Source organism: Papaver somniferum, chromosome 7, assembly GCF_003573695.1.
Source record: "Papaver somniferum cultivar HN1 chromosome 7, ASM357369v1, whole genome shotgun sequence".
In the NCBI taxonomy this organism is placed as follows: domain Eukaryota; kingdom Viridiplantae; phylum Streptophyta; class Magnoliopsida; order Ranunculales; family Papaveraceae; genus Papaver; species Papaver somniferum.
In genome coordinates, this window is record NC_039364.1 from 6,322,126 (window position 1) to 6,346,017 (window position 23,892).

At 37.2% G+C, this 23,892-nt stretch overlaps 1 protein-coding gene, 1 long non-coding RNA gene, 12 other non-coding genes and 2 pseudogenes across 14 annotated transcripts; all 16 read right to left on the reverse strand.

Moving 5' to 3' along the window:
- Positions 1–529: 529 nt before the first annotated feature.
- LOC113294924 lies at positions 530–4,515 on the reverse strand. The gene is made up of 2 exons (XR_003332740.1): positions 4,296–4,515; positions 530–4,197 (listed from the first exon to the last, which is right to left on the reverse strand). It is a non-coding gene; the product is annotated as an uncharacterized LOC113294924 (long non-coding RNA).
- On the reverse strand, positions 724–848 carry LOC113300667. The gene has a single exon (XR_003335874.1). It is a non-coding gene; the product is annotated as a small nucleolar RNA SNORD14 (small nucleolar RNA).
- LOC113300826 lies at positions 925–1,019 on the reverse strand (annotated as a pseudogene).
- On the reverse strand, positions 1,157–1,239 carry LOC113300852. Its single transcript, XR_003335961.1, has one exon. It is a non-coding gene; the product is annotated as a small nucleolar RNA R11/Z151 (small nucleolar RNA).
- Positions 1,326–1,464, reverse strand: LOC113300907. The gene has a single exon (XR_003336009.1). It is a non-coding gene; the product is annotated as a small nucleolar RNA snoR134 (small nucleolar RNA).
- On the reverse strand, positions 1,572–1,653 carry LOC113300694. The gene has a single exon (XR_003335898.1). It is a non-coding gene; the product is annotated as a small nucleolar RNA SNORD25 (small nucleolar RNA).
- Positions 1,744–1,827, reverse strand: LOC113300854. The gene has a single exon (XR_003335963.1). It is a non-coding gene; the product is annotated as a small nucleolar RNA R11/Z151 (small nucleolar RNA).
- LOC113300905 lies at positions 1,939–2,079 on the reverse strand. Its single transcript, XR_003336007.1, has one exon. It is a non-coding gene; the product is annotated as a small nucleolar RNA snoR134 (small nucleolar RNA).
- LOC113300860 lies at positions 2,468–2,577 on the reverse strand. The gene has a single exon (XR_003335968.1). It is a non-coding gene; the product is annotated as a small nucleolar RNA Z152/R70/R12 (small nucleolar RNA).
- LOC113300855 lies at positions 2,686–2,767 on the reverse strand. The gene has a single exon (XR_003335964.1). It is a non-coding gene; the product is annotated as a small nucleolar RNA R11/Z151 (small nucleolar RNA).
- Positions 2,935–3,025, reverse strand: LOC113300821. The gene has a single exon (XR_003335933.1). It is a non-coding gene; the product is annotated as a small nucleolar RNA R24 (small nucleolar RNA).
- LOC113300820 lies at positions 3,112–3,202 on the reverse strand. The gene has a single exon (XR_003335932.1). It is a non-coding gene; the product is annotated as a small nucleolar RNA R24 (small nucleolar RNA).
- Positions 3,281–3,371, reverse strand: LOC113300822. The gene has a single exon (XR_003335934.1). It is a non-coding gene; the product is annotated as a small nucleolar RNA R24 (small nucleolar RNA).
- Positions 3,583–3,684, reverse strand: LOC113300866 (annotated as a pseudogene).
- On the reverse strand, positions 3,812–3,901 carry LOC113300899. Its single transcript, XR_003336003.1, has one exon. It is a non-coding gene; the product is annotated as a small nucleolar RNA snoR31 (small nucleolar RNA).
- Positions 4,516–5,078: 563 nt separating the features above from the next.
- LOC113294927 (uncharacterized protein At1g51745-like) lies at positions 5,079–9,441 on the reverse strand. Its single transcript, XM_026543296.1, has 4 exons — positions 9,352–9,441; positions 8,716–8,986; positions 7,560–8,503; positions 5,079–6,666 (listed from the first exon to the last, which is right to left on the reverse strand). The coding sequence occupies exons 2-4, from the start codon at positions 8,892–8,894 to the stop codon at positions 5,513–5,515; spliced, it is 2,277 nt and encodes a 758-aa protein (XP_026399081.1). The 5' UTR covers positions 8,895–8,986; positions 9,352–9,441; the 3' UTR covers positions 5,079–5,512.
- Positions 9,442–23,892: the final 14,451 nt, after the last annotated feature.

Sequence of the window (23,892 nt, forward strand, 5' to 3'; positions counted from 1 at the left end):
GATTTATGGAAAATGGGAATGTAAAATCCTCTATTGGAGATGCTCTTAGGAGGCGAATGATAATTACCATTACTGTGGGAAGAAGATGAAGGCAATAATTCAGTTAAATATTTTCTTCGTTATCCCTTCATTATATTTCCTACATTTACATTTGTCCCTTGAACAATTGAGCCAAACGCATACCAAACTTAAATTAACTCGAAGATGTAAGCCGTTAGATTTAAGGGATCACACGGTTAATTAATTTTGTTAAAACATTTTGTCAAGGGATCAAATGTCTGGAAAAGTAGAACCAAATATCATGGTGAGCACCCATAACACCATCAAAATTAGAAGCAAAAGGAGGTGAACCAAAGGTATGAAAAAGGGTGTGAAAAAGTCAGAAAAATAGCCTGGGTAATGTGAAAACCAGGCTTAGTAATCCTGAGTCTCCTGAGAACACCACCCAGTTTTCCTGCTGCCTTCGCCAAATCAAGTCTATACTAATTTCTATTTCTATCACTTGCTTCTTATTAATAGAGCTGCAATCTAAAATAGCCAGTCTGATCCAATGATAAAGAATTACAGTCTAGAAAAACAGAAAAACTATGGAGTAAAACATAAATAAAGTATTTCCTTCATCCAGACTCTCCTAGTTGTAGAAAAAGGCAGGATTAGATACCAAACAAAATTAAAAGAAGCCAATCATGCTTAAAGAATATACAAAGTAACGTTCGTAAAAGATGTTTCAGACATCCAAGGAAGGAATAAAGCAGCATTAGCTCTCAAGCCCGGCGAAAGGCGAAAGCTCTTAGTCGGCAACTGCGAATGTTCTTGAGAAACAAGCCTTAGATTTATCATCATTAACAAAACAGTGAAAGAGATCAAACTCACATGGCTAACAGTAAAAGAAGCCATATAAGCAAATAGAAGCTTTTGTAAGAAATAGATAACAAACCTCTTCTGTTGAAAAAGAGATTTAAACAAAACGCACATTCTAATCTTAGTCGATGGGCTGGGGAAAGGATCATCACTTCCATCTTAATTATCCTCGCAAAAACAATCCAAGCCCAAATGTGACACCACAGCAACCACAAAATAGCAAGGCAAAATCTCAATATTTGGAGGAAAATAATCTTGAAGCAATTTCAGGAAGTAGATCAATAAGCAAAGATTTAGGCTTCAGTGTGTGTAACATTCAGATCATTGATAAAATCTCACTGAAATCCGCTAAGATATAAAATTTATCATCATTAGCCTTTTAATCTAATCTATTGATAGAATCAAACCAAGCCAGAATACATGACTAAGCAACATTTGAAACTACTCTCTAAGACAAAGACAAGGAATGTGGCAGTTATTTTGACAAATAAGCTGATGAAGAACTAAGTGAACCTGCAATACTAAACGGCACAAATTTAGCATGAGCATTGGGGCTTTCTTCATCATCATATATTTCGGAGAAGCCCGGGGTGCAACATGCAGACAATACATGGAAAGTGGAACCAACTAGAACGCAAACAAATAACATGATGTAAACAAAGATAACAAACCACCAAAAAAATAACTAAACAGATGTTGAACCACTTATAAATGCCTCAGCCCCTTAGATGTTCAAATTGTGCAGTCATCTCCGCAATCATTACAGGTCTATGTGTAGTCATCATCGGCATTTTATACTAATCTAAACAAAACAGAACCTCGATACTTGGGAGAATATAATTTCAAAGCATGTTATGGAAGTATATCAATAAGAAAAGATTTAGACTTCAGTGTGTGTAACATTCAGATCATTGATAAAATCTCACTGAAATCCGCTAAGATATAAAAGTTTATCGTCATTAGCCTATTAATCTGATCGGTTGATACTTGTACATTTGATATAGAATCAAATCAAATCAAACCAGAACATGACATCGACAAAACCGTAAGCAACTTTTAAATACTAAAACAATAAGGAAATGTGGCAGTTATTTTGACACAAATAAGCTGTTGAAGAACTAAGCGAACCTGCAACACTAAACGGCAAAAATTTAGCATGAGCATTGGGGCTTTTTTCGTCATTGTATATTTCGGAGAAGCCCGGGGTGCAACATGCAGATAATAAATGGAAACTGATATTATAAAAAGGCACACAAATCTCCAAACTCCAAATCAAAAAAACTTGAATAAATAGATGTCAAAATTGTAATCCTCCGATCAAATATTTCCAAGAGAGGCACTAAGTATATGGAACATATTTGGGTCTGGAAATGTAGCCAGATATTGTGGCTAGCAACATATAAGTGAGTTACAAGCAATCTTACTCTGGTAAAGTTAATGTTGGCTCTAAGCGGCAGTCAGGTTTTGACATTGAAAGACACCTGCTGTTGACTCAGATATAGAGCCATTTGAATCAGTTTCTGTTCCTAAATATCAAAAAATAAAACTAAATCTAGGTTGATTATTTTTAAAAGAAGATTTGTATACTTAAAAGGAAGAGAAATAGGATGCTCAGTGGAAGGAGAAGTCGTTTTTGTTAGAGGCTCACGGCAAAGATTTTAGGTCTTCCCCACTGCCCTAAACACACTCCCGTGTGCTTCAACTCATCATTGCATCAAAATCAGAATTCAACTCCATTTAAGTCTTAACTAAAAATCAATCAGAAGAAGCACAAACAAAACCTAAATATTTGAAGTAATTCAAGTAGTCAATAAGAACAGATTTAGGCTTCAGTGTGTGTAACATTCAGATCATTGACAAATCTCACTGAAATCCGCTAAGATAAAGAGTTTATCATCATTAGCCATTTTAATCTGATTTATTGACATTGGAAATATTATTGAGAAATGATGACCAAGTCTATCTATAAGTACAGGTCCAGCTAGTGGTTTGGCTTAGATTTCAATGACTGAACCAAAAGAAAACTGCACAGAGATTCATATGGTTACAAACAGATCTCATATTGAGCGGATTTAAGCTCAGAAGCCAAGCGTAAGAATATTTCATAGAAAAACCCACTTCCTACATGGGTTCTTCTTAAAAGTCAGCTGCTCATCACTGCTTAACAACAGATACTCGTTGATCTAGTTAACAAACCAATGTTATATTTGAAATGAAACAAGATTTTATCAGTAACAAGCAAAAACAACAAAAGCTCAGAAGCCAAGCGTAAGAGTATTTCATAGAAGATCCCACTTCCTACATGGGATCTTCTTACATGTTAGCTGCTCATCACTGCTTTTAAAACCAAAAGAAGCAAACGTATCGAAAAACTACAGCACAGCCTAAAATCACTTGCCAAAGGAAGTTTAACACAATTAAATCTCAGAAGCCAAGCCTAAGAGTATTTCATTGAAAATCCCACTTCCTACATGAGTTTTTCTTACATGTTAGCTGCTCATCACTGCTTAATAAGTTTAAACCGTTATGTACAAGTAAAATTCAACTATCATTGCACCAAGCCAGCAAAAGTGATCACCCATTAAGCAAGAGTACATAAACGACTAATTGTTCCATCATAAGGAAAGTACATGAAAGTACACTTTCAGTGTCAAAAAGACGCAACAATACCATCATAACCTTATAGTTCTCTTCGTTAATTGAGACATTTGTACACAGAAGGTCATCATCAGAATAGAAATGTTTTTCTCATTCACAGCATTGGCTTACGCTGTGTAGGAAGGTGTCCTAAGATTATAACTTTCAATTTCATCACTAGATGACACAGATAAAGCCAATCTTTAAACCAAAAGAAAAAAATAAATAAAACCAATCTTTAAACCAAAAGAAAAAACTCAATCAAAAATAAGCAAAAAAAAAAAAAATCAAACCCAAACGTCAAACTTAGATAACAGATTCAGAAATTTACTATTTAACATCAAGGGAAACAAATTCCTCAGATCAAGTGTTGGATTATAGTATATAAATTCATCCTCATCTGTATAATTGACAATTAAAAAAATGAGATCGTTAAAACCATTGAAAATCCGGCAGCTTGTTAAACCAAATTGGAATTCAAGTACTCAACATGGCATTCATAGAATGCCAAACCGAATTAGAGACCTCTGACAACCTAAGCCAAAATCATTCCAATAGACAATATGCCAAAAAAATCATACAACCAAAATTTGGGGTAAAGACTGATATACCAGACTCAAAACGCTTAGCAATACTTATCAATTCTTCCCTCACGACTGATTTATGAAGCAAATCTCAAGCTTGATTTTGTTTATTTCCCTGTAAAATCAGATAAATGAATTCAAAATCAACACCAAAAATCAAATCTATAACTTGAAAAAAAAAATCAATGAAACAGAAAATAAACATCATTATACCTGAGTATGTGTAAGCAGACATTGCAAAAGAAAGGCTCACTTCATGTACAGATTTGAAAAACAGATCAAAACCCACCAGAAATTACAAACATATATCTTGAAATTAGACAGATTTATAGATTCAGATGATAACTAAAACATTGGCTATGATTAATGAGGGTTTTACAAGACTGGAAAGAAAAACCGCAGCTAGGGTTTTAGGTTAGGGTTGAAGAGAAGAGAGGTGTTGATGGAGGAGGCTAAGAGATATAAACCCTAGTTTTATAGAGAATATAAGCGTATAAACCCTACTTTTCAAATTACGATTTTATCCTTACCCCTTTAATTACCAAAAAGTCCTTTGAAATTTTTTGCCCAGGTTTGCAAGAGTTGCCTCAGGCAATCTGCCAGAGCAGGCGACTCTGACTAATGGAGCTCTTTGCAATTGTGATTGTAGCAGGAAGGAATAACGTTTGAAGCAAAATTTAGTCTAGACATCTGGAGTTACTAGAGCTCTCAGCTTGTCCGTGGCTTGGGTCTGGCAGGCACCAATCGACATGGCGCATACCTAAGATGAACATTCCTTTTCATCCTGCAGCTTTTCAACTGCAAAGGTGTTTTCCATTGAGGCATGCCAGGGTTCATATGCATATTGGTGCAGGCTCTCCTTTATGACACCTTAATCACTACATTGGGGTGAATGCGAATGCTTAGGAAAATGCAGGTTCCATAATAGGCCGCCAATTCCACGCAAAAAGCATGGAAGTTGCCTGTAATAACATTTCCAAAAATTTAAACCAACCATCACAAGAAGTTTATCTGCTTGGAATTCCTGAAAGAACGTTTCTTTACATCTCAAGTTAAAAATATTACATCATATACAAAGCATATTCAAAAACATCCTACATCCATGCCTTGAAGTTGAAAAAAACAGAAGAAGAAGAGATCTAAGAACCAAGCACCAAATACAGCGGCAAGTCCAACATTGTTAAGAAAAGAAAAACTACTGCTACCAGTTTCTATTTCTAAGTCTGATGAAATATTATGGATGAACTCAGTCATCGTTGTTTCTTTCTCTCTTCCTCTGCCAGTGGAGGAACTCGTCATCGTTACATTCTTTTTATAACCTCTGCCAGCAGAATATACAATGCTGAAAACAGGAAAAACAAAAATTTGTTTCTTCTGCAAAGTATATGGGGAAACACCCAACAGGCTGAATCTAAAACGTTCCTAGTTCCTCAGCTCAGTGATTCGTTTATCCTACTGAAAACTATCGTAAGCGGTATGCAAGCCATTACATTATCACCCTTCAACTTCTCGACCAGTGTTTGCCTTCCTGCCTCTTGCTTGGGAAGACTGCTGAATGAAGAGAGGCTTCGGGTCTTTTTTGAGGTGATCCCGTTTTTCTTACTCTTGGAAGACTTCTTTGAAGATTTTGAATGCCTACCAGGTTTTTTCCTTGAGAAGTACAAACTAGGCTCAGTCCTCGAAGTACCAGCAACCGCTTCATTTTCAACATCTAATAACTGCTCTGAGAAATGTTCTATTGGAGAATACTTTACGCTATTCAACAAGATATCACAGTAACCGTAACTGCAAACCTCAACTGTGAGAGGATGACCTACAATAGCTTTACCACTATATTTGCTCATAAGAGAAACCAGTGGTACACTCTGACCACTGTAACTCGCTCTTACTTCCAAATTCACATCAAACAGTGAAGATCCCCACTGGAAGTTAATGCTCGAAACATCTGAAACATCATTTCTGGAGTTCCCAAGAAAGAAAGATTGATGATGGGAAGCTGACCTTGGATCCTTTAGGGACAAAACTGCTAAACTTCCTTCAGTCTGTGGTTTAGCAACGCCAGATTTATTACTTGACAAGGACATGAATTTCCAACATCTTCCATGTGCTGACATCTTGCCTTTCCTTTTCTTTGATCTTTGTTTCTTAAATTTGCTGAAATAGTCATAACTGGGGTCAGCAACATCATCATCATCGTGCTCACTCCAGCCACCACCATCATCCTCGGACAAATAGGACTCGTCCAAGATATCAGCATGAACTTCAGGGTTAATACCTACACCAAACTCATCCATCTGACTTGTACCCGGAAGAAATTCATCCGCTTCAACATCCATGTTTTCTGGGTTTCCCAGGTAGAGTATATCATTCGTTCTCTTACCCAGGATCCTTGAGTTCCTCTTTCTTTTTAACTGCCACTTTGAAGTACCTTTCTTTGTCTTCCTGCTGCTATTATAATGATGTTCAGTAGTGAAACTGGTGGACCCATATTTATCAAGTCCTTCACAGCTCAAGGATATAGATTTGACTTGGCTACACTGACCAGATAGCCTTGTAGTAGGTTCATAGACTTCGAGAGGCACACCTGCAACCAGAATCCCCAAATCAGCGAAGTACAAAAAAATCTGTTTTTAATTCCCAAATCAACAAATATTTATCATGAGGTATGGAGACGCAAAGAATATATTATGGGTAACAGATAAGTTTTCCTTTAGGGAACAGAAAGCAGGAGCCATCATTCTTCTCCGGGTATCTTCGAAAGAACGGATTTCAGATTGAAACTAAAACTCTGAAATATCTATCAGAAATTGGAAATCATTTTTTCCTGTCTTATCTTTTTACTGGTTAATCAGTCAAGACGCAAATGTCAAATTTCAAATCCCTGCATTAACAAAGTTCAGATTCTGGGGCAGATTTCGAAGGATGCGATCTTCTATGCTGCACAACTTCTGTTTAAAATTAGATATGTTTAAATAACATGGTATTATTCTTATAGCATCTTACAATTGCTTTTATACGCTCGTGAATTTCGGCAGAGTAGAAGACGCCTATAAAAGTACTTGCCCATACTTAACTACAGCCTATATCTAAACATCAAGATTCAGAATCCGAGAAACAAGTTTGTAGTTAGCTATCCCTGACTGAACAGAACTATGCAATCAGAAATCAAAAGCATGCATTTTCTACTTTTTTGAAACGAATAGACGAAATTCAAATTCAGGCAAAATAATGGAGCTCATGAGGGACATCAGCTATTCTATGGGAGTTTAGGGATTTGGTAGACAGGATAAAAGCGGTCTCATGCCACGAGGGATCACTGGGAACACAAAGAATGGGAAGCTGGAAATGATACATAATGCTTAACAGTGATATAAGGCAACAAGACCTTCTTGGGCAGAAAAAGTGAATACCTACAAAGAAGGCATATACTGGAAGACTGGTAAAGAGAAAATCTGTAAGTTAGATAAAACTTATTACCTTGGCAGTGTGTTTCATGATCAACGAACGGCACATCATATAAGCTGCTATCAGAAAAGTCATCCTCAGGGATTTCTGATATGCTGGAGAGTTCACTATTCCTTGATTCAGAAGCATCTGGCGAAGTCTGTTTCTGACCTAAACCTGTTGGAAAGTCTTTACTGCTATATAACAACACAGAACTATCCACCATAGAATCTTTCCTATCCTTTATTTCTTGATAGTGCGATGGCACTGAACCAGAACCGTCATCACAAAAAATGGGAACAGACACCAATGTCGAATGCTCCAAAACCTTTCTCAGCTGACGGCGACGATATTTTCTTTTCAGGGTTTCACAAATACTGGCCACCTGATTTTGTGTTTTCTTTTTCAAAAACGAGAAAGAACTTTTGTTGTTAAATACATGAGTTAACTTATCTTCCTCCATAGGTTCACTGATTGAAGGAGTATTCTTCACTGGAACCAACTCTTCAGTTTTACATTTTACACTAGCTTTTCCTTTTGCTGCTACGCCATTTACCAGATCATCGATACCTCTCATCCGCTTGATCCCTTCAGTTCCATCATCTTCTGAATCATTAGGAGTTTTCCTTCTCTTTTTCAACAAAGAATGTAACTTCAAGGTACTGTCATTTGGATCTTCAAACGATATACCAGACTGTGTTAGCTCTTGCTTGTTTCCTTCAGCGTCCACATCCTTGTGCTCCTTCCTCGTACCACCAACTGCTCTAATAACCAATTCATGTTTTTGTGCCTCACTTTCTTTTTCAAGTTCGAGTGCATGAAGGATAGCATCTTCTCTGCGTGCATATTTCACAGCTCTCTTACTACCCACCATTACCTGACAACCTTTAGAAGCCTTCGCCTTTTCAACGCAATCACGAAACTCCGCACAATGAAATGCTTTCACCCTTCTTGTCGTATCAAGGTTATACCAATCCCTGAAGGTCACAATGTAAATCACAGTCAACAACCCAACATCACATTACCAACTACCTCCCAGAACTACCAAAAAAATCTAAGACTTCAGCTCCTTGTGGACGCCTAACACTAAGTCAGATATTTACCAAACTACAATTTAACAGTCGCCCATACCCTACGAGTTACAAGCACCCAAACAGAAGTACATAAACAAGAGTATTTAAACACTTACATGTTTGCATTATCTCGGCCCAAGAACTTCACCGGAGTTTGATTTTTCGCAGACAGGACACAAGCATCAGGCAATTCATGCAATCCCATTATACGCCCGGGCCACCACGATCCATTCCTGCGCCTAACCCAAACTAAAGTACCAACAGACGGATCGACCTTCTTCGACTTACTGCCCATCTCCTCAAAATGAAGAAACAAAACTAAATCACCAGAACTAGTACTCCACAGCCTGCACTCCTCCTCTTCAAATCCATATATATAAACTTAACCTTCAAAAAAAACAAAAACCCACATCAGAAAACCCTCCATACTAACAAAACCACAAATCTCTCATGCAAATCAAACCCCAAATCAAACTCACAAAAAACCCAAAACTAAACCCAAAATGCAATCAGATCAGGTGATTAAACAAAAATCTCAGAAAACCAACACAGACCCAGAATTAAACACACAAAAATAAACATAACATAAGTAACAAACCCCAAAGTTAGTGAGAAACAAAGGATTTACAAATCTTAGCACCATATTATTAGGGTTCTTTCTGTAAAAACCCTAGAAAAAAAATCTGTACTCTACAAGCTAGGGGTTGTTCAGAGGCAAGATCAGGGAGGTGGGGTTGTGCAAAGAGGCGTACCGTATGTGTGTGTCGAGGCTGCTGCTGGTGCTGATGAAACTGAGTGGTTAACAGAGAAGTGAAGGGGAGAGGGAGAAGGAAAGAAAATGGCGTTGAAAGTGCGTATTGAGCTTCTAGATGGCGTATTATAGATAGATTCCCTAAGGGATTCCTAACTCGTCACACGTGCGTAATGCGCACTTTTCATGTTAATCTTTTGTTGTGTGTTTTTGCCATTTTAGAAATAAATTCTTCTTAAACCGAATAATAATGTAAAGAAAAACTGATTGGACTGTTACCGTGGTGAAAATTTGTTGCTGGTGGTAAATGTTTTGCATGGTTGCTTTGGATGTTTTGGAATTAAAGATGTAATTTTTCTTATAACAAGAAAGAACCAATATGGTGTGGATAAGATATGCATTTGAAGTTGGAGTTCTGGAAAAGCAAATAGTATGATGTGTGTTTTTGGTTATGGATTATAAAATTATACTGTGTACTCTAAGTAGTTTGAGGGTAGAGAGCGTAGAACAAAAATGTTCAGTTATTAAATGTTCAAAGATACAATAATGTTTAAATTATGGAAAAACGGCGTGTTTTTTAGTTTACGCTAATGGGAAAAGAAATAATTATGGTATATATTTGGTTTTGGATGAAAAATTAACGGGAGTCACGTAAGGAGCTCGGGGTTAGAATGTGAAAGAGCTGACAATTATTTACTTAAAAGAGTATTTGAAGTTTCAGAATATCCGAAATGTATTTTCAGTTATTGAATATGAGAAGACACTAAATCAGCTGTCATAAAGTTTTCAATACATGGAAAAGCAATTATTATACTATTTTTACCTTGCATGATAAAATTATAGTGTTTATTTCAAGTAGCTGAGAACATAGCGCAAAAAAAATCCATATAAAATATATCTCGAGTTTCATAATTTAAGGAATGAGTTTTCAGTTATTGGATGTAGAATGCCCATATAAAACAGATTTTGAATTTTGCATTTTCCCCGAATGTGCTTTTGGTTAATGAATGTGAGAAGACGTGTACCAACGCAGTTGTGTTACCTTTTTTAATATCGTGTTGATTTTTATTTTTTTATTTTTGATCGATAAATAATTTGGTGATGACGAGTTTCTGACTCGAGGTTTTTGGTATCATCACCCAAAGAATTTACCACCAGTAGATGATGAAAAATAGAAAGGGATAAACGAGATGAAGATGGTTAGGATTTATGATGAGCGCGGAAGGTTGATTACAACACCCTTCATCTAGACCAAGAAGATTCGTTTAAAGGCTGCTTCGATCACATGTAGATGAAATATGTGGGTCGATCGTCCGAGGAGAAGATGAAGGAGATGATATCAGAGTTCTTCGTTGCAGATAATCTTAGAAAGAAATTTTTGAGAGTGGTTTCTAGAGAATGTTGCTTCTACCATTGTTTTTAGAATGATTGATGATTGTTCTATTTATAGTTCCAAAATTCAAATTAATCTCAAGTCGGTGACACAAGGATGTGGGATGTAACAAATACCTCATTTGTAATCCAAGGAATAACGAAGGGTAAATCAATGAAGTGAGTCTATCATCCGTACTTGACTCCTCATAACCAATTCTTCTTCTTATGTGCGAGTAATCTAATACTCACCAAGGAATAGATCGTAATACTAAAAACTTAAAGATATCCCTACATGTTGTGACTTAATTATCATACTATAGGATGTGTCGTTGTGATACCCTCTGAAATAAAGGAACACTCGTGTTTGTACGTTTAAAGCCATCATGACTCATGAGGAGAGGTTATGGTAGCTTTATGTATCCATGTGTGTCATATGAGATCACAACCTTGGATGAGGTAGATCATCGACCTCGTTTGGTCGTTCGCCCGAAAGAGGAGAAAAAGCACAATCGATCTTGAAGAGAAGTTGTGGCCTGATCTAGTTGAGGTCAAATGTTGACCCCGACGACTGTTGATTAGATGAGAAGAGACGAATACTGCATCGACCTATCATGGTCGTCCATATATTTGAAGAGCGGAGGAAAGGTCGGTTTGTAAGAGGAGTTATGGCATTGTATCTGTCTTGAAGAGAGCAAAAATCTTAATTCCCTTGTGAGGGTCATATACCTGAGCTTGCATACTCTGGGGGAAGTCATTTGTTAGATCATTGCTCGGTTGAACCCATAAGTTTTGATATCTCAAGCTTGTTATCGATGTTAGGTGATCAAAAATATATATTGATTGCTAGTCTACTAAGTCAAGTTTCAGATATGTTAGAATTATAGTTGAGTATCATAGATCACCCTTGAAGATTGAATATTGACGAAGATATTTCCAGAACTTTTGTATCAGGTTGTTGATGGTGGATTTTTGACAAAGGCTATAATCGTAAAATCGTAATTTTGCATATTTTTGATCCATTAATCAGACGAGTATGTGAAATAGATATTTCGGAATTTAAGCGTGAAAGCTCATGCCACGATAATCTTTCACTGAGGGTATAGCCTCTCAGAGTACGTATATGCAATCATTAAAGCCTCTCAACTGAGCTTTTGGTATTTTGCATATTTCATCAATACAGAACAATTTCAGTATTCACTTCTGTATATATGGATTGACCACTGGTATAGAGCAATAACTTCTTCAGGATGTCGTTATGTCCTCTGACTATGCCGAATAAATGTTTAGAACGTGTATGATGCTTCTGAAAACGCGGGGGTATAATACACCTAATATTTCGTTCAGCAATTTGTATGGACTAAAATCCAATATAGTTCCGAGAGCACCAACTTAAAAGTGAGACTCAATCAAGAAAGATATCAAAGAGCTTTATATCTTTCTCAATACAATCATTAAATCAATTAGATAGAAAATATCCGTGGGACTGATTAATATGATAATAACTTAGATGGTACCGAAGACCAATGTCCGAGTGTCAATCAAGTTATGTTCAACAAACAAGTTCGGATTTATCAACTGAACTACGCAAACCTGTGATATTTCAATTATATAAACAAATATAATGCGGAAAAGAAATAACACAGACACTATAAATTTTGTTAACGAGGAAACCGCAAATGCGAAAAAAACCCGGGACCTAGTCCAGATTTGAACACCACATTGTATTAAGCCGCTACAAACTCTAACCTACTACAAGTTAACTTCGGACTGGAATGTAGTTGAGCCTTAACCAAGTCTCATACCGATTAAGGTACAGTCACGTTCCTTAGACCTCTTGAAGCCCAGCAGGACTATGCGCACTTGATTCCCTTAGTTGATCTCACCCACAACTAAGAGTTGCTACGACCCAAAGTCGAAGACTTATAAACAAATATGTCTCCCACAGATATGTATATTCTGATTTTGTTTTCGTCTTTAGATAAATCAAGGTGAACAAGTACTCAACTAATAATACGGTCTTATACTCCCGAAGACAGCCTAGAGATGTTAGTCACCTCACAGTAACCTAACTAATTAACATAAGAAGTTATTGCGGAATCAGAAGAGTCTGAGACGAAGAACTGTTGTGATTACTTTTTATGTCTTACCTATTGGAGATAATTCTCGAGTAAATCTCAGAGAAGATAAAAGTAAATAAGACAGAACAAGTAAGTTCCGAATACGCAACTACATAGAAAATAGTTGGGTCTGGCTTCACGAATCTCAAATGAAGTCTTCAAGTCGTTAACCGAATAATGGTTTTGGAAAACCTAGGTTAAAGCATAATCGACTCTAGTTTGCAACTGTGACACACGAGCGTGTCGGGATTAGGTTTCCCAGATGGTAGAGTTCTCCCTTATATAGTCTTTCAAATTAGCGTTGCTTACAATCAAAGATAATAAAGCTTAGTAACAAAGCAATTGATATTCACCGTTAGATGAACTCCTAATTTAATTGATTCAAGCTAAGTCTTCTTAGAAATTAAGCAATCAATTTCCACCGTCAGATGGTATTAGCTTGATACACACAAAAGAAATATACTTATATTTAGATATGGATGAACTGTACCCAAACGTGTATATCTTGTTGGCTTAATAATAGTTAACCGAAGTTAGACACATGAACACTTATAGTTTACCACATTCATCTAACACTTCTAAATCAAGTATGATGATCAATCAATCATGATAGATAATCAAATGAATCTAAATGTGTTTCAAGAGAGTTGTTCAAATGTTCATTATCTCATAGAAATATATATGAACCATTTGAAATAAAACCGGTTTGGTTTGTAATTGTACAAAGTAATTATACAAGAACCAATTCATGAACATAATGCCACGGTTCGTAAAACTAGTTCACATACCATATTCCATTAAAGTTCCAGGGACTTTAGTTCGCAAACTGAGTTCGCAAACAAACCTGAGTTCATGAGTATGTATTTCATGTAAGATATTCAAGGTAATTTTCACATGATTATCTTGACTTAATATTTAGTTTCCAACAAATGAATTGTCTACAACTAAAATCGTCAAGTAGAACATGAACTTTAGCTAAATTTGAAAGCTTCCAACATGTATTTCGAGAAATATATAAACGAGATAAACTCGGCTCGAAATTTCAATTGTGTAAAATGTAAAAGTCTATATATCTATACGACTTAGTCTCTTTAGAAGATACAATAGAATAGACTTCTGAGTGATAGATAAGTTTTAGTCTCCATATACCTTTTGTTGATGAAGTTCCTCCAATCTCTCCAGTAGATCTTCTTCTTCAATTGGTGAAGGTCGTGAAGTCTAAAGCTCAACTACATACTTATATCCTAATCTGAGACATGGCTATAAGTAGACTTGAAATAAAGTATATAGTTTTGATCAAGTAAACTTGAAAAAAAAGCTTGAGATTTCAACGCTTGCGAGTTCGACTGAGTAGTGCTATAACAGCTTCCACCATCTCATACCTCGATTCCCGTATGTATAAATATAATGATCCTAGACAAGTTGCCTGCTAGAGCGATCAATTAATTAATTTTAGTTGCAGTATTCATCAGTTGAATTCCTAAAAAATATTCTATTTTCATCATTGTTAGAGCACTGCTCGGTCGAACTCGCAAGCGTTGTTATCTCAAGCTTGTTTGTCAAGTTTAGTTGTCAAAAATATAAGTCTTGATTTCTAGTCTACTTATAGCTATTCTCTGATTAAGATAAAATGTGTAGTTGAGCTTTAGACTTGATGGCGTTCGTCGACTGAAGACGAAGAACACTAAGGGGAGAATTTGGAACTTCATCAACAAAAGGTATGTGGAAATTTGAACTCATCTATCACTCAGAAGTCTATTTCTATTATATCTCCTATTGAGACAAAAGTCGTATAGTTATATAGACTTTATATTTGCACATTTGATATTTCGAGATGAGTTCAACTCGCTTACATATTTCTCGAAATATGTGTTGGTAAGCTTTCGCTTTAACCAAGTTCATCTTTTATTCTTGACGAAAGTCAAAAGATGATCATGTGAAAATTTCCTGGTAACATCTTACATGATTTGTGTGAGGTAGCCATTTGATGTAGACTCAGAATGTTTCATATTGATCATTTAATCCCTTGAAATTTTCTTTGAAGCTAATAGTTTGTGTGAGAGAGCTATTCTCGTCTTCCAAGAATGTTTTAATGATTAAAATGCGAGTTTGGAACGATTAACCTTTGATTGCATATAACACAGTATGTGTACTTGTATGCTAATTGTTGCAAGTATATTCAAGTCCGGGAATTTAGTATGCACACCCGTATGCGTACCGATTCAATAGTTGAAGTCCGGAAACTATAATACGCAAACCCTTATGCGTACTGATTCAGCTGAGTTCGGTCATGAACGACAGTATGCGTACAGGTTTGTGATAGACACATTTTTGTGTCGAATTGTCCTAAGTGTCTCTATTGTTAGTGCTTGATTTTGTACTTATTATGGTGTTTTTATATTTGTGTAGGTGTTTTTGGAGAAATACACTTGCGTGGAAAAAGTTGCTCAAAAAATGCTATTTGGAACCCCGGAGGAGATTTGCTATTCGGACTCTCAGTTTGGATAAAGGGCACCTCAATTACTAAGGGGCACCTTATTGACTATTTGCACCCAGGGCGCCAGTCACTGTTCACACCCCTACTCTGGATAGGGGGCTACCCATCTTCATCGTTCAAAATTCCAGTTTTGGCGGGAAACTGTTGCAGTTGAAGAACATATTAGGGATTGATTTTTGGGCGTGCTAGAAGTAGACTCACTGGCTGAAACTTCATGGTTCGACTTGATTGATCTTAACAGGCATGGGAGATTACAACACTACAATTGGTTGGATTGGGCCTGTTTCAGCTTAACAGGACTGGTAAGTCCATCAGAACCGGTGAATTTGGGCTACATCATCGGAGAGAAGAAAACAGGGAGTACGTGTACAAAGTGAGACAATCACAGGATTTTATGAGCTGTAGTGAGTTTTAAACATGTACGGCAGAGTTAAGCAACCATTTGGAGTGTGTAGAAGATAAATATGGAGATTTTACAGCTGCAGAGCGTGCGAAAATCAAAATCAGAGGAAGAAAAATCCGTAAACTGCATGGAGAATAATGAAGAATATTTTGCTATCAAGACGAGATATATTGTTGTTGAGATGTATAAATAGGCTGTTGTGATGTTGTAGAAGGGCTACGAAGTGATTAGTGAGAGTTCAGAACATTAGAGAGCGAGAAAATCAAGTTGCAGAGAACTTCCATTTCTGCTGTTGTGAAGAACACCAAGAACATAAGACGCACAAGCGACAGTCGTTTACGCTACAGTATATCAACGATAGTTACTATCACTTATATATGAATTATAGTATGCTGAGTGCAGACAGATATGGGAAACAACGTTCACTTTAAACCATCTATTTTTTCTCTTTATCCATCTTCTTAATCTTTCCATGTGATTGGTTGACTCCGGTTATGATGTCTAGAAACTATCTGAGTAGAGCTCTATCACTTATATATGAATTATAGTATGCTGAGTGCAAACTCATGTACAACAATTGGAATTTCGCATCAGGGTACTTCCTCCTTAGTCAATGTTTGTATGCCAACCAAGGAGATTCTTTAGTGCCTTCCAAGGTTCTGCATATATAGCTAGGGTCTGGAGTAAAGGTTTTATAGGTACACCTCTGGTAAACCCTCCGGAGACAACACTCCGCCGCTAGGGCCACCTACGGCTTGCTGCACGTGAGTCATTTATTTTCTAGATTATTTTTGCTCGAGGACTAGCAAATAATAAGTTTGGGGGTATTTGATAGACACATTTTTGTGTCTAAGTTGTCCTCAATTTCCTGTATTGTTGGTACTCGATTTCGTACTTATTATGGTGTTTTTTGTATTTGTAAGTATTTTTGGGAAATAAACATTTTTGGAAAATTCGGCTCTAAAAGTTGCTCGGGGCACCCCCGGAGGACATTTTCTATACGGACCCCAGATTTGGCTAAGGAGCACCCATGGTTGTCTACAGCCAAAATTCATTCTCAGCACCCATGGCTATTCACACCCCAGAACTGGATATGGGCACTCCATCTTCAGCTTCGTTTGAAACAAATTTTGGCGGGAAAATGGAGCACTAACTGGAAGAGTTTAGATTCACGATTTGGACGTGATTTCATGAGACTCAATGGATGCTTTTTGTTGTGTAGGCTTGATTCAGCTAAATAGAGATGGTAAATCTTGCGGAATCAAGAAAACAGGCATGTAATGTATCTTTTTGAGTAAACAGAGCAAGAGATATTATCGATATTCTGTCGAACGAGTTTATGAAGATTACGTGTTTGGAGTGTGTAGATATTCCCCTTTCACGAGCTTAACTCAATTATAGGAGAGCTTATCGCATGTTTGGAGTTTGTAGATGGCAGGAAGACGCGTGATGGAGGTGAAAATGGAAATATATTCCCGTAACTGCATGGAGAATAATTCTCTTCACTGTCGAGTTACCGGAGATCTTTTGGAGTTATGAGGGGTAATCCTTGGTCCTGTAGAATATATATATAGGGTTCTGGGGAATCACAGAGAAAAGGAGGGAGTTTGGGATAGTTTATAACTCTACAGAGACGTAAATAATCGAGTTTCAGGAAACTACCATTTTTGCTGCTGAAGCTGAAGAACACGAAGAACATCGACCCACAGAGGCAGTCGTTTTGCTACAGTGACAACGACAGTTAGGTTCTATCGTTCCCTGTAACAGTTCGGTTTCTAACACTTATAACTGTTACAAACCCGATTTTAATAGATTTCTCTACCATTTCATAATTTGTACACCACCTTTGAGCAATAAAAATGAATTTTGAGCGTGTTTCCATGATGAAGAGCTAAACCTAATCCTTGGGGCGATGGAGGAAGTTGTTGTTTCGGTAAAAGTGATATATCTTTATTATAAATTAATTATAGCAATTCTATTATGATTTTTGCATTGAACTAAAAATGGATTATATGATTTTGATTAGTTAGGTGTATTTTCTCATGATGGAATATGCTTGCTTTAGAATTTTGATATTTTATGCTTGGATTAACATCTATTCTTCTAAAAATCTACATGTCTAGGCAATACTATTAGAATCAATTTGAATGTTGAGTTGCGAAATTATTGTTTTATTAAATCACTAATATCGACCAATGGTGTTATCCTAGCCCCAGTCTCTCCACAATATTCATATCACCTTTTTATTTGAGTTTATTATTATCATTTATAAAATTTAAGTCTAAAAATTCTGCTTTCACAAGTCTTGAACGAACCATCTTACTACAACATCATTGAAAATAACCATCACCTCCCCCGGGTTTTTGTTATGCTAAGAACTCTTCAGGTCAAGCCCAGTTTCAGAATGAGAAAAAGATCTCCACCTTAGAAGAACTCTTACTATGTTAGCAAAGAACCATGAGATATTCTCAAAGAACCACTATGGTTTTCAAGAAGAAACCAGGCAAAATTTTAAGAATAATTCCCAGTCTCTTGCTAAATTAGAACTTCAAGTCGGCTAAATAGCTAAGCTTCTTAGTAAAAGAGAAGATGGAAGGTTCCCTAGTCAAACTGATCCTAACCCTAAAGGAGAGAAATCGTACAATCATGTGAATTCTATTACAACCCTTAGGAGTGGAAAGAAAGTTGACAATAAGGTTGCCATGCCTGATAGTGAACATGCTGTAGTTCACCCTTCTGAGCCAGAAAATGAGGAGACTGATAGAGTCTCCAAAGAGACCAATGAGGGTCCTACTGAACTCGACTTTGTTCCCAGAGCCCGGTTCCCTCAGCTGCTAGTTCCAACTAAGAGGGAGTCAAACTTTAATGATATATTGGAGGTTTTTAAGCAGGTTACTATCAACCTCCCATTGTTAGATGCGATTAAGCATATTCCCGCTTATGCCAAGTTTCTTAAGGATATGTGTACGCGAAAGTGAAAACTTAGTGTCCAGAAGAAAGCCTTCCTAGCTAGTCATGCGAGTTCTATTATTCAAAATACCACAACTCCTAAGTATAAAAACCCAGTGTCCTGTACTATTTCTTGCACAATAGGTAAATACCGTGTCGAGAAAGGTTTGCTTGACTTAGGAGCCAGTGTGAACTTACTCCCATACCATATGTACCTTAAGATAGGACTTGGTGAGATGAAACCTAACAAGATGACACTTCAGTTAGCTGATAGGTCCGTTAAAATTCCTCGTGGTGTGATCGAGCATGTTCTTATTGAGGTCGACAAGTTTATATATCCGGTGGATTTTTTTATTCAAGATACCCAACCTGTCCCTTACCCAGAGAACCAAATACCAGTGATTTTAGGTCGCCCGTTTTTAGCTACATCCAATGCGATCATTAATTGTCGAAATGGTATTATGAATTTGTCTTTTGGTAATATGACTATTGATCTGAACATTTTTAATATTAGTAAGCTACCCTCTGAAATAGATGATTCAAGCATAGAAGAGATGAACATGATAGGAACATTAGTCGAGGAGTCATTACCAAACACTTTGTTAGAAGATCCATTAGAGAAATTCCTAGCCCACTTTGGGATTGATTTTGATGATGACGATGTGATTAATGAGGTGAATACTTTGTTAGATTCAACCCCTTTGATAGACACTAGTAATGGCTGGAAACCTAAGTTCGAACCTCTACCCGTTTCTAAGTCTACCCTAGTTCCTTCATTATAAAAGCCTCCTCAGTTGGACCTTAAACCATTACCAGATACCCTGAAGTATGTGTTTTTAGGCCCATCTGAAACTTTAACTGTGATTATAGCATCCGACTTGGATAATGATTAGGAAAGTAGGCTAGTGACTGGTGTGACAGGCAAAGACACACAGAAGCTTGCAAGTATACAAGGCCAAGTTATGATATAGAAGGTAAGCAGGGGGTCATTCCACAGGGAGTGGGAGCAAACTAGAGAGTTTCCTAAGCTAGCAATGGAGACAGAGCACAAGACACTAAGGCGGAAAGCAAGGAACCAAGGCTGAGAGCCAAGGGCAGGGGGATTTTGTGCACTGTTTTCAGTGCACAGCAATTTCAAAAAGCAATAAAAACAGACAAGTAAAACAGCAAAGGAAGTAAACTGAAATTATAAGTGATTGCAAAGGATTTGTGGCTAAGCCAAAGCTTAGGATCCACCTTGTGGCCTAATCAAATAACATGTTTCTAGGTTGAGTTTGATCCTATGCATACATCTAGAAATGGAAGAATACTAAATTGCTCAATAGTTTGCCCCTAGCATTGGCTGTCTTTTGACAGAACAACCAATCACAGGCACTATGAGCATTGGTATCTCCCATTTGCTCAAGCAAAACAGTGCATGGAAGTAACTATCCTAGCTTCTAGTCATTTGACAGTGCACAGGGCTTCAGCTGAGCCTTGGCCTGATGCTGTTTAGCTCATGCTAAACATGGTATAGCAACATACATTCATTATATGTGATAATTTAGACACAATTAGCAACATTTAAGATAACTAAAAACATATGCAACTTTCAACTGTTAACTGATAAGCAAACTGAAATTGAAATTCACTAACTAAAAAATTCTCTCAATTCTCTACTGGCTAGTCCAGAGATCCCAGATTTTACAACCCCTAACACCCTTTTATAGTTACAACAAAATAAATTCCAAATCCCCCAAATCAGTAAAATTAGGGTTTACCAAATCTTACCTAATTCGATGAAATAACTGCTCCATCACGTCGACCCATCCTTCTATTTCTCTTCCTGCTCCATATCCTGCTCCAATTACTTCTAGCTCATCAACCTATTTCACCAACTTCACACCTAGGGTTCAGTGGCGTGGAAATAGATGAAATTAGTTGTTGAGGAAGATGTAGGACGTGGTAGTGATGATGGTTTGTGGGTGTTAGAAGCCATGATGGCTTTTGGTGGGAGTTATGGTGGTGAGAAGGGGCAGTGGAGGTGATGGTGGTGGCAGAGTATGGTGGTTGCAGAGGGTGAGGGAGAAAGAAGTCGATGGAAAGAAGGAGGGGAGTGTTTGGCGATGGGTATAGGGTTAGGTTGCTCGGGTGTGAGGCGGGCTCATCAGATTTCGATGTTAGGCGAGTGATAGGCGTTTGATCGATACATCTGAAATGCATCCAACGATAAGATGGAACATAGCCTTCAGCGACCGTCGGATGAAGAGATACAACGAAACTAACGGCGTGAGATGGAGTTAGGTGCTGTAGTGTAAGGCGGAGATATCAAACTTCGATGCACAGCAAGGGAGCGACCGTCGGATGCTTCTGAGAACTGATCTGACGGCTGAAGACGCAAGCGGGTATGGATTTGGGTTTTAGGCTTTTGGGTATAGAATATGGGTTTGGGAAATGAGTTTGGGCTTGGAAAACCTTGAGCCCACTTCTTCTTTAAGAACAACTTTCTTCTTCAAGCCCATTTCTATCCTTTTTTTTTGGTCTTCCGCACATCACTCTTCGCGGCTTCCTTGCGTAATTCCTCCTGGCTTTTCACTACTTTTCTGCTCTTTTTGCTCCGCAACTCATCCAATCTTTATTTATTACCTAAAAATATACAATTAATTAATAAAAATATTTATTCTCGAAAACAATGAAAATACAGAATATGGGATAAAATGTAGAATTAATGCACAAAAGATGAGTTAAATGCCAACAAAAAGGGATAAATATATACAATATTTGGCACTCATCAAATACCCCCAAACCTGAATTTTACTTGTCCTCAAGTAAAACAAAACTAAGGAAATCCTAACTATACCACTGTCGCTGGTCTCTCGAATGCATTTAGCGTATGCACTAAGCCTTTTAAACCACTAAGTGTCCCTAGTGGACGAGTTGAAGTCTCGTGAAGGTTTGCTTAGAACGTACCTACAAAGTTCTAGGTCAAAATATAAGCTCAGATTCCATCAAATGTGACATGTGCAAAACAGTTAAGCTCACAGCAAAATGGAGATGTCAATCTAGCTATCAAGGCACAATCCTAGCACTGATAACAAAAAAAGACATGTGATAAGAGTGTAAAGTGTATCTACACATGTGTAAAGAAAGATCTGAAGTTATGACTACTAATCACCAAGAGATAGTTTCTCAGGCTAAGAACTGAGGTCGAAATCTAGCTAGCTGTCCGGACTTTACGAGAATTGTGAATGAGTTGGAGGTATTTCACAATTACTCGCGTTGTACATCAATGGCATACACCCTCCTTGCTTATTACAATGAAACAACAAAATGACTATTTACATGACTCTTATTTACATTGACTATTCTTTTTATTTTTGGAACAAGAGATGATGGAATTGATAAATACTTGATTTTTTTGTATTTTTCTGATTATTTTTTTTTTTTTTTTTTTTTTTTTTTTTTTTTTTTTTGAAAGGAAACACTTTTGATACATATACAAAAGGAAACAAAATTACATGACACTTTGCAAGAGGTAGCCCTTTTTGATGCACCCAGTTAAATTCGATGGTTGTCTTTCTTAATGTAACCTCCACCTTCTATCCCAACCAACCAAAGAACAAGCTAGTCAAGTTTCGTTCAGTATTCTAAAGTGATTGGCAATCGTAACTTCCTATCAAACACCTTGAAGATCGAGGCCATACATGTATTGGTAGATCGTGCGCGTGCAAATTTCTTATCACTATGTGAATTGTGCTAGAATCAGGGTGCCTAAATATCTAGACTAAGACTCCTAATAATACATATTTGCACAAGAGTCAACATTTCAAGGTAAATGAGCTCCATTTTTATGATTTTTTCATTTTTTAATTTTTTTAATTTTGATTTTTCAATTTTTTTGGAATTTTTCAATTTTTTCAAAAAAGAAGGAGTTCGTTTTCAATTATGGCAATTATCATGGTATCTACTCTATACCCCCAAACCTAAACTAAACATTGTCCTCAATGTTTCAAAATATGGAAAGAATTATAAAACAATATATGAAGAGGAACATGCTGAGTAGAGTAAAAGGAGAGAGAATACCCGATTGTACGGCGGCAGCTCGATTAAAACTCCGTTATTCAAGGCAAAAATCCATCATATTAGGAGTCACAATGGATGAGCACAAATATACAAAAGGAAATTTAACTAACACATTATCTACAAGAAAATTTGGTTTTTAATGGGATTGGACTTTTTGGAAAAATTTGGTTTTGTTGGGAAAATTTGGTTTGATGGGAAAACGAAAATTTTGGTTTTTAGGGAAAGATTTGGAAAACTTTTTGGTTATTTAGGGAAAGAGTGGACCAGTTTAGTCCACATAGACTGGGTCCTCCAGGTTGGTTGTTTCAATGTCGGGTGGAAATGGCTCAAGGAATGGCTTTAATCTCTGCCCGTTGACTTTGAAAACGTTCTTGTTGGAGACATCCTCCAGCTCTACAGCTCCATGAGGAAAAACTGTGCGTACTAGGTACGGACCCTTCCATCTGGAACGCAGTTTTCCTGGAAAAAGATGTAATCGGGAGTCATACAGCAAGACTTTCTGACCAGGAGTGAAGGATTTGCGCAGAATACGCTTATCATGAAACTCATCTTTGCTTGTACAGCTTGGCACTGTCATAAGCCTCATTTCTCAATTCTTCCAACTCGTTGAGTTGAAGTTTCCTTGAATTCCAGCTTCGTCCAGAGAGAAGTTCAGCTCTTTGATTGCCCAGTAGGCACGATGTTCTAATTCCACAGGTAGATGGCACGGCTTTCCATACACTAGACGATAGGGGGACATGCCAATTGGTGTCTTATAAGCTGTTCTATAGGCCCACAAAGCATCATTCAATCTCAATGACCAATCTTTCCTGGACGGGTTGACCGTCTTCTCCAGAATGTGCTTAATTTCCCTATTAGACACTTCCACTTGTCCACTAGTCTGAGGGTGGTACGGAGTAGCAACCTTGTGAGTTATGCCATACTTGCGTACTAAAGACTCAAAGTACTTGTTACGAAAATGTGAACCGCCGTCACTGATGATAGCTCTAGGGGTACCAAAACGTGAAATATGTTTCTCTTTAGAAATGAAAGTACCACCTTGTGGTCATTTGTTCTGGTTGCTATGGCTTCTACCCACTTAGAAACGTAATCAACTGCGACTAGGATGTACAACTTGCTGTCAGACATGGGAAATGGACC